The sequence below is a fragment of the Aquarana catesbeiana genome, linkage group LG09 (assembly GCF_042186555.1).
Source record: "Aquarana catesbeiana isolate 2022-GZ linkage group LG09, ASM4218655v1, whole genome shotgun sequence".
Lineage (NCBI taxonomy): Eukaryota > Metazoa > Chordata > Amphibia > Anura > Ranidae > Aquarana > Aquarana catesbeiana.
This window is the reverse complement of record NC_133332.1, coordinates 44,354,271-44,367,617: the sequence shown is the minus strand read 5'-3', so window position 1 is coordinate 44,367,617 and position 13,347 is coordinate 44,354,271. Positions and strand designations below refer to the sequence as shown.

At 39.7% G+C, this 13,347-nt stretch overlaps 1 protein-coding gene across 3 annotated transcripts in view; it reads left to right on the top strand.

The window, feature by feature from the left end:
- GPSM3 (G protein signaling modulator 3) overlaps positions 1–13,347 on the top strand; it is a 107,115-nt gene that overhangs the window by 66,613 nt on the left and 27,155 nt on the right. For all 3 annotated transcript variants that reach the window (XM_073598389.1, XM_073598388.1, XM_073598390.1), the window contains exons 2-3: positions 4,793–4,982; positions 9,911–10,034. In XM_073598389.1, coding sequence (XP_073454490.1) covers positions 4,899–4,982; positions 9,911–10,034 — 208 coding nt within the window. In that variant the 5' untranslated portion in view covers positions 4,793–4,898. The remainder of the gene's footprint in view (positions 1–4,792; positions 4,983–9,910; positions 10,035–13,347) is intronic.

The following is a 13,347-nucleotide window of genomic DNA, read 5'->3' as shown; positions in this document are numbered from 1 at the left end:
AGAGTCCCGACATACGTGTTTTACGTCACCGCATTCAGAATGATCGGATTTTCCGACAACTTTGTGTGACCGTGTGTATGCAAGACAAGTTTGAGCCAACATCCGTCGGAAAAAATCCTAAGATTTTGTTGTCGGAATGTCTGTGTGTACGGGGCATAAGACTAGGATGTCATTAAAGTTCATGTACATGTAAAGGCAAGTGTCCCAATACTTTTGGTAATATAATGTATTTGGTTGTGATAATCAGGTTCACTATTTGAATATAATGCTATCCAAACTGATAATTAGGTTTGGGTTGGACCCCACAGTTGGGTTTTTGTATCTCTTGGAAATCCCAGGAGTGCGATTTTCTGCAGTAATTTGTGTCTCTACCCCCATCCACGAGACAGCCAAGACAGGTGGCCGTGGTTTGGTAGGAGCGTAGGCGTCATAACACACAGATCACACACTCTGCACACAACCATTTCCCTTTTATACATCTCCATCTTCGTATTATTACTTTCATTTTAGCCTGTTGTCATTATTGGTATGAATATTATATTTTGCAGGCAGGTTTAGCAGAGACAGAGCTGGACATGGAAATCTAATTATTCCTATGTGCAAATATGATAAATTCTATGTGACAATAACTATGAACAAGGGTCGGACTTTTAGGATGCTACAAACCATCTGGAGAAGCTAATAAAAGATTCTGCACACAGAACATGGTATTATTCACATAGCTTTATTTCAGAAGGAACGCGGCGGTACGCAGTTCCAGCACCTTCAGAACTGAATGTACTGGCAAGGGGCCCCTGGGTGTGCTGGAGGGTCTATTGATGCTGGCTGCTAGGGGACCTATTGTTGCTTGGGGCGATCTATTGTTGCCTGAGAGGATCTATTGCTTCCTGGGAGGATCTGCTGTTGCCAGGGAGAGGAGTCCAATGTTGCTGGCTACTCTGGGATCTATTGTTATGTATGAAAAGTGCTGGGAAGGGGTTCTATTGTTAATGGAGAGGATCTAATTTTCTCTGGGAGAGCTACCTTTGCTTGTGGGATCTATCGTTGCTGGGGATAGGGGGAAAGGGGTCTATTGTTGCTGGCTGCTGGGGTCTATTATGTCTGGGGCGATTTATTGTTGCCTGGGAGGATCTACTGTTGCCACAGAGAGGAGTCCAATGTTGTTGGCTACTCGGGGATCTATTGCTGCTGGGGCATGTATATTGCTGGGAGGGGGTTCTATTGTTGATGGAGAGGATCTATTTTTGTCTGGGAGAGCTACTGTTGCCAGGGAGAGGAGTCTAATTTCGCTAGCTGCTGGGGGACCTATTGCTGCTGGGAAGATCTATTGTTGCTGGGGGAGCCTTATTTTTGTTGGTTGGATCTATTTTTGCTGATGTGGAGGTATCTATTTATTTGTTGCAGAGGGGTATCTATTGTTGCTGGAGAGGATCTACTGTTGCCAATGGGAGTCGTCTTATGTTGCTGGCTTCTGGGGTATTTATTTTTGCTGGAGAGGATTGACTGTTGCTTGGGGGATTATTTTTCCTGGGGAGTCTATTTTTGCTGGTGGGTCTATTGTTGCTGAGGGGGTCAATTGTCATTGGAGGGATCTATTATTGTTGGCAAAGATCTATTGTTGCTAGTAGGGATATATTGTTGATGGAGAGAATCTATTGTTGCTAGGGGATTCTGTTATTGCTGGGAAGGATCTACTGTTGTAAAAGTAGGGGTATATAGTTGGGGATATTTTGTTGCTGGGGGAAAGTGTTTTTGCTGATGGGATCTATTATTGCCGATGGGGAACTATTTTTACTAGTGGGATCTATTATTGCTGAAGGGAACTATTTTAACTGATGGGATCTATCTATGTTTGCTGTGTTTCGTGGAGCGCCTTCCGCATAGGTGGTTGTTTGGAGTTCTGTGTATTTAGGAATGTTATATACCCTCAAAGAGAGGATTTTTTGGATTCCATAATTTCATATTATGTATAACATACAAATTTATCAGTACCAATGGGGACATCTCACTTCCTGTCCAAGGACACAAGAGGAAATCTCTCAAGTGAAGGAAATCCCCTTTTAGCATGGTTGAGGTGTGCTCCTGTACTAACAATCTCCTGATTCTGGGTCACCTGATCGCTGCGGTAGCCTCTGATTGGCTACCACAGTGATCAGTCACTGTGAAGCCCACCCCTGTGTTTTTTTTTTTTCTGTGAATGGAGAAGAAAGATACTGTATCTTTCTCTTTCCTTGCAGAAGGGAAAAAAAAGTGTTTGTACCAAAAATTAAGCATCAATAAATAATAAACAAATTAAAGAAAAAAATAAAGAAAAAATACCTAGATCAAGGTTTGATCTAGGTCAGTGCCAGGGTTAATGTTTTGGTCAAGTAAGGGTCAAAGGTCAGGGTCAGTATATTCTGGGAAGGATTTTTTTTCTTAAAAAATTTGCATCAGTGTCAGTTAGTGTTGGTGTGTTTTAGGTAGGAAAAAAATAAATAAATAAAAACGTGCACTATTGCTTCTGGGCTGTACTATGGGTACAAACAACAAATAACACACACATATGTGGTATCGTTGCGATCGTTAGGAGCAGGAGAATTTATTTTGGGTTGTTCTTTGGTGGTAGTAACAAGAAATATACAGTTAATTATAAAAAAAATGTTTTTTATTTCTTCTTTACTATTTTGGGCCAGTTTTCCTTAGATAATAAAAAAAAAATGCCTACCAAATAAAATCCCAATTTGTCCTGGAAAAAATGCAGTATAATCCACCTGGATACACAAAGTAGTTATGATGATACAGTGGGGGCGGAAAGTATTCAGACCCCCTTAAATTTTTCACTCTTTGTTATATTGCAGCCATTTTCTAAAATCATTTGAGTTCATTTTCTCCTCATTAATGTACACACAGCACCCCATATTGACAGAAAAACACAGAATTGTTGACATTTTTGCAGATTTACTAAAAAAGAAAACCTGAAATATCACATGGTCCTAAGTATTCAGACCCTTTGCTGTGACACTCATATATTTAACTCAGGTGCTGTCCATTTCTTCTGATCATCCTTGAGATGGTTCTACACCTTCATTTGAGTCCAGCTGTGTTTGATTATACTGATTGGACTTGATTAGGAAAGCCACACACCTGTCTATATAAGACCTTACAGCTCACAGTGCATGTCAGAGCAAATGAGAATCATGAGGTCAAAGGAACTGCCTGAAGAGCTCAGAGACAGAATTGTGGCAAGGCACAGATCTGGCCAAGGTTACAAAAAAATTTCTGCTGCACTTAAGGTTCCTAAGAGCACAGTGGCCTCCATAATCCCTAAATGGAAGACTTTTGGTACAACCAGAACCCTTCCTAGAGCTGGCCGTCCGGCCAAACTGAGCTATCGGGGAGAAGAGCCTTGGTGAGAGAGGTAAAGAAGAACACAAAGATCACTGTGGCTGAGCTCCAGAGATGCAGTCGGGAGATGGGAGAAAGTTGTAGAAAGTCAACCATCACTGCAGCCCTCCACCAGGGCTTTATGGCAGAGTGGCCCGACGGAAGCCTCTCCTCAGTGCAAGACACATGAAAGCCCGCATGGAGTTTGCTAAAAAACATCTGAAGGACTCCAAGATGGTGAGAAATAAGATTCTCTGGTCTGATGAGACCAAGATAGAACTTTTTGGCCTTAATTCTAAGCGGTATGTGTGGAGAAAACCAGGCACTGCTCATCACCTGTCCAATACAGTCCCAACAGTGAAGCATGGTGGTGGCAGCATCATGCTGTGGGGGTGTTTTTCAGTTGCAGGGACAGGACGACTGGTTGCAATAGAGGGAAAGATGAATGCGGCCAAGTACAGGGATATCCTGGACAAAAACCTTCTCCAGAGTGCTCAGGACCTCAGACTGGGCCGAAGGTTTACCTTCCAACAAGACAATGACCCTAAGCACACAGCTAAAATAACAAAGGAGTGGCTTCACAACAACTCTGTGACAGTTCTTGAATGGCCCAGCCAGAGTCCTGACTTAAACCCAATTGAGCATCTCTGGAGAGACCTAAAAATGGCTGTCCACCAACGTTTACCATCCAACCTGACAGAACTGGAGAGGATCTGCAAGGAGGAATGGCAGAGGATCCCCAAATCCAGGTGTGAAAAACTTGTTGCATCTTTCCCAAAAAGACTCATGGCTGTATTAAATCAAAAGGGGCTTCTACTAAATACTGAACAAAGGGTCTGAATACTTAGGACCATGTGATATTTCAGTTTTTCTTTTTTAATAAATCTGCAAAAATGTCAACAATTCTGTGTTTTTCTGTCAATATGGGGTGCTGTGTGAACATTAATGAGGAAAAAAATGAACTTAAATTATTTTAGCAAATGGCTGTAATATAACAAAGAGTGAAAAATTTAAGGGGGTCTGAATACTTTCCGTCCCCACTGTATATACAGTTTTACTAACACATGTGAAAATTGCAAAATTGCACTTTTTAGATTTGGCTTGTGCTGCTTTTATTGTTATTTTTTCTTTTTATTTGCAATTTTTTTTTCATAAAGGTGGAGTTACCCTTTAAGAATGTCAGCATCTCTGAATCCCCCTGGGGGGGGGAGGGGCAAGAGTATTGCTGACATATAGTGACAATACAACCCTTTGCCTTAGTATAATGAGAGAGATAAGGCGAGCACCCAATCAGCTCTGTTACTACGCAACGGCCAAGTTTTAATTTAGCGCGGTGTACCTCTCCAATATTTACATTGAACTAATGCAAAGATCCGGGATCGGAGTCCGTGTACACAATGTAATCCTGTGACTTCTCCTTCTACAGATAGTCTGAGTGAGGAGGACCGGACAGACCGAGGAGCACCGTCATCCTTCTACGGGGCAGTCTAATCGATGTGGATGAGAAGAGAATAACAACCTGCGAGCGGATCATGAGTGTTTCCGGGGACACCGAAGACCCCAAATTGGCTGGGATGGACCCGGCACAACACAGAGAGAGCGACTCCCACACCGAGGTGAGCACAGGAGGTTATATCGTACTTTTCCAGCCTTTATTTGCCATAAGAGACCCATGGTGCTAAAGCTTAGTGGCAGCTAGGCATGTGCGATTCGCTTCGTTACAAATCGAAATTGCAAACAATTTTTCATTATTTGGAGATTCGAAGGTATTCGAATTTCCGCATCACTATAGTAACGAATTTCATCGAATCTAAAATAAATTATAACAAAATGAATTATCCAAATTCAAATTTGAAAAATGAATTTGAATTCGAAATGGAAACATATTTCAAGATAATTAATACTTTATATCATCTTTATATCATTATATCACTATTAATACTTAGTACTGGCTATACAATAGAATAGAACAAAATCAAATAGAATAGAATAGTTAATAAAAGTATAGAATAGGAGAGAATAGAATAAAATAGAATAGAATAGAAAATAAAAGAATAGAATAGAAAAAATAGAATAGATTAGAATAAAATAGAATATAGCCGACATTTGAATTTTCAGAAGATGGCTATTCTATTCTAATTTGTTCATTTTTTTTTCTATTCTATTATTTTCTATTTTATTTTATTCTTTTCTATTATATTTTTTATATTCTATTCTATTCCTTTATTTTCTATTCAATTCTGTTTTATTCTATTATATTCTTTTGTTTTCTATTCTATTTTATTATATTCTATTCCTTTATTTTTTTATTCAATTTTATTCTATTCTATCCTTTCTATTCTATCTTATTTGTCTTTTCTATTATATTCTTTTATTTTCTAATCTATTATTTTCTATTCTATACGTTTATTTTCTATTCCATTCCTTTATTTTCTATTATATTCCTTTATTTTCTATTCTATTTTGTTCTATTCCATTCTTTTATTTTCTAGCCTATTCTTTTCTATTCTATTCCTTAATTTTCTATTCAGTGTTTTTATGTTTTATTCTATTCTGTTGTTTTCGATTCTATTCTATTCCTTTATTTGCTATTATATTTTATTCTGTACTATAAAGCAGCCTAAATAGGAATCATCATCTTATTTCACTTTTATACCTTACTAGATTTATTGCAATATGTTTTCATTTCGGATAATTTGGAATCAATTTGAAAATAACGAATATCCAAAACAAATCTGAATATACAAAATGAATTCCGAAAACAAATTATTCAAACATAACGAATATGACGAAACAAAATGATTAACTTATTAACTTAATGAATTAATCCAACACAAAATAAAACACATTTTTTATGTCCTGAACATCTTTAGTGGCAGCCAAAATGATCCATGGCAGATAGAGAAAGCTCATTTTATATATTCTGATAAATCAATCAAGTTTTTTTCCTTTCTCCTACTGTCCTCAGAGAGCTGTAGGCTTTGTTTACATGGGTGTCAAAAATAGGTGTTTGAGCCATGGTTTTACCACCCAGTTAAGATCAAGTGAACACGGCTAGCGCTAGTTAGTACACACTGACATGGTGTGATGCAGCAAAAATTGTACCACAGGGTGCGTTCGCTAGACGGTACTTCCACCAAACATGGTGCAAACTTTTAGGAATTAAAATAGGCATCCAGGTTGATGAGATATCGCCACCGAGTCACCTGTCAAATGGCTAAAAATGGGAGGGTCCGCTTCATGGGAAGATCAGTGTGCTGCTATTACTCTGCCCTCAGCTTCTTTAGCAAGGCAGTGGTCTCCTTGGAGGTGTGTTTGGGGTCGTTATGTTGGAATACTGCCCTGCGGCCCAGTCTCCAAAGGGAGGGGATCATGCTCTGCTTCAGTATGTCACAGTACATGTTGGCATTCATGGTTCCCTCAATGATCTGTAGCTCCTCAGTGCCGCCAGCACTCATGCAGCCCCAGACCATGACACTCCCACCACCATGCTTGACTGTAGGCAAGACACACTTGTCTTTGTACTCCTCACCTGGTTGCCGCCACACGCTTGACACCATCTGGACCAAATAAGTTTATCTTGGTCTCATCAGACCACAGGACATGGTTCCAGTAATCTATGTCCTTAGTCTGCTTATCTTCAGCAAACTGTTTGTGGGCTTTCTTGTGCATCATCTTTAGAAGAGGCTTCCTTCTGGGATGACAGCCATGCAGACCAATTTGATGCAGTGTGCGGCGTATGGTCTGAGCACTGACAGGCTGACCCCCTCCCCACCCCTCTGCAGTAATGCTGGCAGCACTCATAGGTCTATTTCCCAAAGACAACCTCAGCATATGATGCTGAACTTCTTTGGTCGTCCATGGCGAGGCCTGTTCTGAGTGGAACCTGTCCTGTTAAACTGCTGTATGGTCTTGGCCACCGTGCTGCAGCTCAGTTTCAGGGTCTTCGCAATCTTCTTATAGCCTAGACCAGTGATGGCGAACCTTGGCACCCCAGATGTTTTGGAACTACATTTCCCATGATGCTCAACTACACTGCAGAGTGCATTAGAATCATGGGAAATGTAGTTCCAAAACATCTGGGGTGCCAAGGTTCGCCATCACTGGCCTAGGCCATCTTTATGTAGAGCAACAATTCTTTTTTTTCAGATCCTCAGAGAGTTCTTTGCCATGAGGTGCCATGTTGAACTTCCAGTGACCAGTATGAGAGAGTGAGAGTGATAACACCAAATCTAACACACCTGCTCCCCATTCACACCTGAGACCTTGTAACACTAACGAGTCACATGACACCGGGGAGGGAAAATGGCTAATTAGGTCCAATTTGGACATTTTCACTTAGGGGTGTACTCACTTTTGTTGCCAACGGTTTAGACATTAATGGCTGTGTGCTGAGTTATTTTGAGGGGACAGCAAATTTACACTGTTATACAAGCTGTACACTCACTATTTTACATTGTAGCAAAGTGTAATTTCTTCAGTGTTGTCACATGAAAAGTTAGAATAAAATATTTACAAAAATGTGAGGGGTGTACTCACTTTTGTGAGATACTGTGTGTGTATATATATTAGGGGTGCAACGGATCATCATCGATCCGTGATCCGATCCGCGGAGGTTGATCCGTACGGGACACCTGCGATCCGTGGAGCGCTCTGTGGCCTCGGCCATAGGAAAGGCCGCGGCTTCGGCCTAGCTCCGGAGCGGCAGCCATCTTGGTACACCCGGCGGCCGTTTAGCACGTGATCGCTCCGTATCACTTGTAACAAACCGGCGTCATCTCATGATGCCGGTTCCTCTCTCCCCTCTGTGTACCGATCTGTACAGTGGAGGGGAGAGATCGGATGGCAGCAGTGCCAATACTCTGCAATGCCCTGCCAATACTCTGCAATACTCTGCTGCAATACCCTGCCAATACTCTGAAATGCCCTGACAATATTCTGCAATGCCCTGCTGCCAATACTCTGCCACACCCTGCCAATAGGGAGATTGTGGATATTACAGTGGGGGAGATTTTTTTTTTTGTTGATCCGAAAATGATCCGAACCGTGACTCCTGATCCGAGGAACGATCCGAACCGTGAGTTTTTGATCCGTTACACCCTTAATATATATATATATATATATATATATATATATATATATATATATATATATATATATATATATATATATATATAATTTTTTTTTTTTTTAGCAGAGACCCCAGAGAATAAAATGGTGGTCGCTGCAATATTTTATGTCATACTGTATTTGCGTTTCAAACACAATTATTTGGGAAAAAATACACTTTCATGAATTAACAAAAAAACCCAAAAAAGTAAAGATAGCAAAATTTGTTTGTATAATGTGAAAGATGATTTTGCACCGAGTAAATAGATACCTAACATGCTTCAAAATTGCACACGCTAGTGGAATGGCAACAAACTACAGTACTTACAAATCTTCATAGGCAACGCTTTAAATTTTTTACAGGTTAGAGTTACATATGTGGGCACGACTTACGTATGCGTTCGCTTCTGCGCACGTGCTTGGAAGGACGGGGCACTTTTTTTTTCTATTTTCTTATTTATTTTACTTTTTTTTCTTTTTCTTACTGTCCTTTAAAAAAATACTGCTGCCATAACCACGGTATATAACGTCAAAGTAATGACGTATATATACAGTGGGCGGTCCAGAAGTGAGCACATTCATCAGCTGATTTAATCACTTACTGAGTATGCAGCTTCTTTTAAATTTTTTCATCTTTTAATCCTTGCCTGTGTTCTAGCTTAAGCTGGTGACATAACTGCTGCCCCAGGTTTCCTGTTTCAGGGTGGCTCCTTTCTCTTGAAGCATCCTGTGGAGCCACCCTTGCATGCAAGGACTTGAGTTGTGTCTCCCTACGCTGTGTGCATCAATAGAAATATACAGCCCCATAGCCTAGAATAGCAAGGCACTCCCCTGCTCCTCCCTCCTCTTCCTTCCTTCTTCAGGAAAACAAACTGGCTGGAGACCGCACTATCCACTGTTAAAGCGGAGTTCCGCCTGAAAAAAGATAATTAAAAGTCAGCAGCTACAAATACTGCAGCTTCTGACTTTTAAAATAAGGACACTCACCTGTCCAGGGCTTCCGCGATTTCCTCACCCGTAGCTGACCCGTCCCTGAGCTCCAGGTTGAGGTGCCGGCATCTTAAGTAAGGGAATCAGGAAGTGAAGCCTTGCGGATGAGTTTTGCTCATCCATGTCCAATAAGCAGGCTGGCACAAGAGTTCAAAAAGCTGCGGGCTCTGAATTGTGGAACATAATATGATAGGTGAGGGAACCACAGGACAAACTCTGACTCTTGTCACTTCACCCTTGCTACAGGCGTATCAATATAAAGACCACAATCCACTTTCGATCACTTCTTCAAACCAGATTTATTGCAACAAGTGTCACTGAGTCAGGGATGCTCCATCAGAGTCCTCGTCTCTAAAACAGCTCATTTATTACTTACCTCTGATTTTAATATTATTTTTTTTAAAATTATATTTATTGTTAAATTCATTTTTTGTGTCCCGGGCAGGAAATATCTCCTCCAGATTCTCCACAGCCTGAGGAGCTCGAAAGTGTCTTCTTGGACAATAGTGTTGAAGACAAGCCGAGAGCCTGGAGGTCAGCGCCGCCATCCCCGTCCTGTGAACGGAGAGGTAATGTGTTCCCCTTTATAATGATGGAGATATCCATTGCTGAACCTACCCTGGACCGGTGGGAAGTCCATTGTGAATGAGGTAGGGGATGGGTAGATTTGATGGTAGAGGACATATCTGAGAAGGGGCTTTTCATATCAAAACTGTTAACTCTTAACTCAGAAAAGTCCCATCTATTGCTCTCAGTGTCTTTCAAATCTCCATTTTTTTTTATTTCAATTGTTTGCTGCTGTGATCTGACTTCTTGTTACAGGGTGACTACTTTAATCTCCATGGTCCTACTGTATGTAGGAACGTTGCTGCCTTCTCTTGCTGGTTTCTGAGATGGGCTATAAACAATGGGATGTGTAGTGTGCATAGAGCAGTGTACATGATCTCAACTAACATACAATGCTCATTCCAAACAAACAGAAGTGAGGGGGAAAAGGACTGTATCCGGTACCCCCTGTGACTTTTCCAATCAAGCATAGTTGACATCAGATGTATAGAAGGAGACTTCTGAACCATTGTCACTAGTCACTGATCTCCCTTTACAGGCTGTGCAATAAGGACCATTTGTTTAGCTGTCGTAGTAGATCTGATCTAGGCCCAACGTTAGCCAAACTTTATTTTTGGATATTGTAGGTAAATGTTAAAACTTTTAATTTTTTTTTATAGCTGACTGTGATCCCTTTGAGATTCCATCCCCGCATCCTGTGTGGTCAACAGGCCAGGAAATGAGATGCAATCTCCCAAGTGTGGACACAGACAGTTATAAAAAACATGAGTAAGAGATATAAATAATATATTAAATAATAATAATATATCTCCAATATTTATTAGAGATAAAGACTAATAATATTTGTTAGAGATAAAGAGATAAATAATAATAAAAATAATAATATTTATTAGAGCTAAAGAGATAAATAATAATAATAATGATTATAATAAATAGAGGTAAAGAGATAAAGAATTATAGTAAATTTATTATAGATAAAGAATAATAATAATATTTATTAGAGATATTAGAGATAAAGAATAATAATATTTATTAGAGATAAAGACTAATAATATTTGTTAGAGATAAAGAGATAAATAATAATAATAATAATAATAATAATATTTATTATAGATAAAGAATAATGGTAATATTTATTAGAGGTAATAGATAAAGAATAATAATAATAATATTTATTATAGATAAAGAATAATAATATTCATTAGAGATAAAGAGATAAATAATATTAATAATATTAATATGTATTAGAGTTAAAGAATAATAATAATATTTATTAGAGGTAAAGAGATAAATAATAATAATAATATGTATTAGAGTTAAAGAATAATAATATTTATTAGAGATAAAGAATAATAATACTTATTAGAGATAAAGAGATAAAGAATAATAGTAATATTTAATAGATATAATAATAATAATAATAATAATAATAATAATAATAATAATAATAATATTTGTTAGAAATAAATCATAATAATATTTATTATAATAATATACTAATAATTTAATTTTTTAAAGTTCATAATGAGATTTTTTTTTCAAATTTAGTAGAAAAAGACAACTCATTTCAGGTGCTCAGAACTCTCCTTCTTCATCAGGGCTTGTATATTGCAAATAATAGAGAAAACTCAAAACGGTAGAATCCCCAGAATTATCTATTTATTATGTAATTAGTGAAATATTATAGAGCTGAGGAGACAGGACACCATATTTATAGTACTTTGTTGATCATGGTTTTTGTAGCTAACATGATTTTAGTGGGAAAAGGCATCTTTCACCAAGTTTTTGGCAGCCCAGAAAGTCACATACTTTATTAAAGTGAACCTCATCTGCAGTGTCAACAGTGACAAAGTGCTGCTTCCTGAGGATACCCGTGTCAATGGGGTCTGTTTATAAAACATTCATTCAGTGAATGTCTCACATATTTGTACACGCCTAAATAATTTTGACTATACTGTAATTTCTCTAAAAGATTGATTCTCAGCTCCATCTAGTGGCCAAATATGGTATAGGTTTCTGAAATACCCCAATGAGAAAATACAGTATACAGCATTTTTGGACAATTTTTGAGTATAGCCTCAAATAACACAGCCTAAAGTTAGGCGTAAAAAAAGTACCATTATCCAGAATTTATATAGGAAAAGAGGGGGGGGAGGGTAGGAGCACGAGGACAGTTGCTGAGGTTGTCCAAACATACACTCTAACCCAACAAAAGTTTTTTGGTGGACTATCTCGGTACTGATACACATTAATAAATTTTGGTGAAAAATGAAATCATTTATTACATATAAAAAAAAACATACATAGATCTCAATAAATTTCTTTCTCGAACATCACGGGACACAGAGCCTCAGTAATTACTGATGGGTTATATAGGTATCACTGGTGATTGGACACTGGTCACACCCTAAACAGGAAGTTCAACCCCCTATATAATCCCTCCCCTTGCAGGGATACCTCAGTTTTTACGCCAGTGTCTTAGGTGATGGACGTGTAAAGATGTCCTGTGCTGAGCTCCAAAGGGAATATCCTATATCCTATACTGGTGCAAGCCAGGCGAACCGGATCCATTTCAAAGTGTCCTTTCTAGGCCGAATTGGATGGTACCCAGGCCTCGTGTCTGAAGAAACGAGGTTTTACCTGTAACGCTTCTCTTTTTAGAGAGCTGGACCCCGCATATCAGAAAATGGTTTTATATCCTTATTTCTGTCCGGGTGCTTTACAGGCCCAGAACTGTGGATCCCCCTATTCGTAGGGGGCCCCCAGTCTCTGAAGGTCTTTTCAAATGGAGCCCACCATGAGAGGTGAAGATTGGGTCTGTATAACAGAACCCTGCGGCTGGATAAGGTAAGGGAGATTCCACAGAATTTTTTAATTCTAGTAGGTTTCTCCTTTAAGGTAAATGCATGCTATGCCTATTGTCACCACCGGGGGCTGCCAAGAGCACATACCTTTTCATGCTGATGTCTGTCTCAGTGTTCTCACGCTGCACAGCGTCTCCGGCTGGCTCCAGGTAGGATGGGATGGGGGGTTCTCCTCAGGGATATTCCCCCCAGACTAGGGGGAGGCCGCAGGTGGTCTGTGAGGCGGTTGTACACCGCACTATCACCGCCCCCGCCATTGCCACGTGCAGGCCCCATCACTACTGGCCTCTCTCCTTCCTCCCCCTCCCCCAGCCTTTCCTCCATGCTGTCCTGGAGGGTCGGCTCGCGCGGGAAGCCCACGTTTTTTTGAAAAACGAAGGGGGGGCTGTACAGGGGGGGGGGGGGGGGGCGTCAGCACAGCATCCAGGGTGCTCAGACGCCCACATTGCCG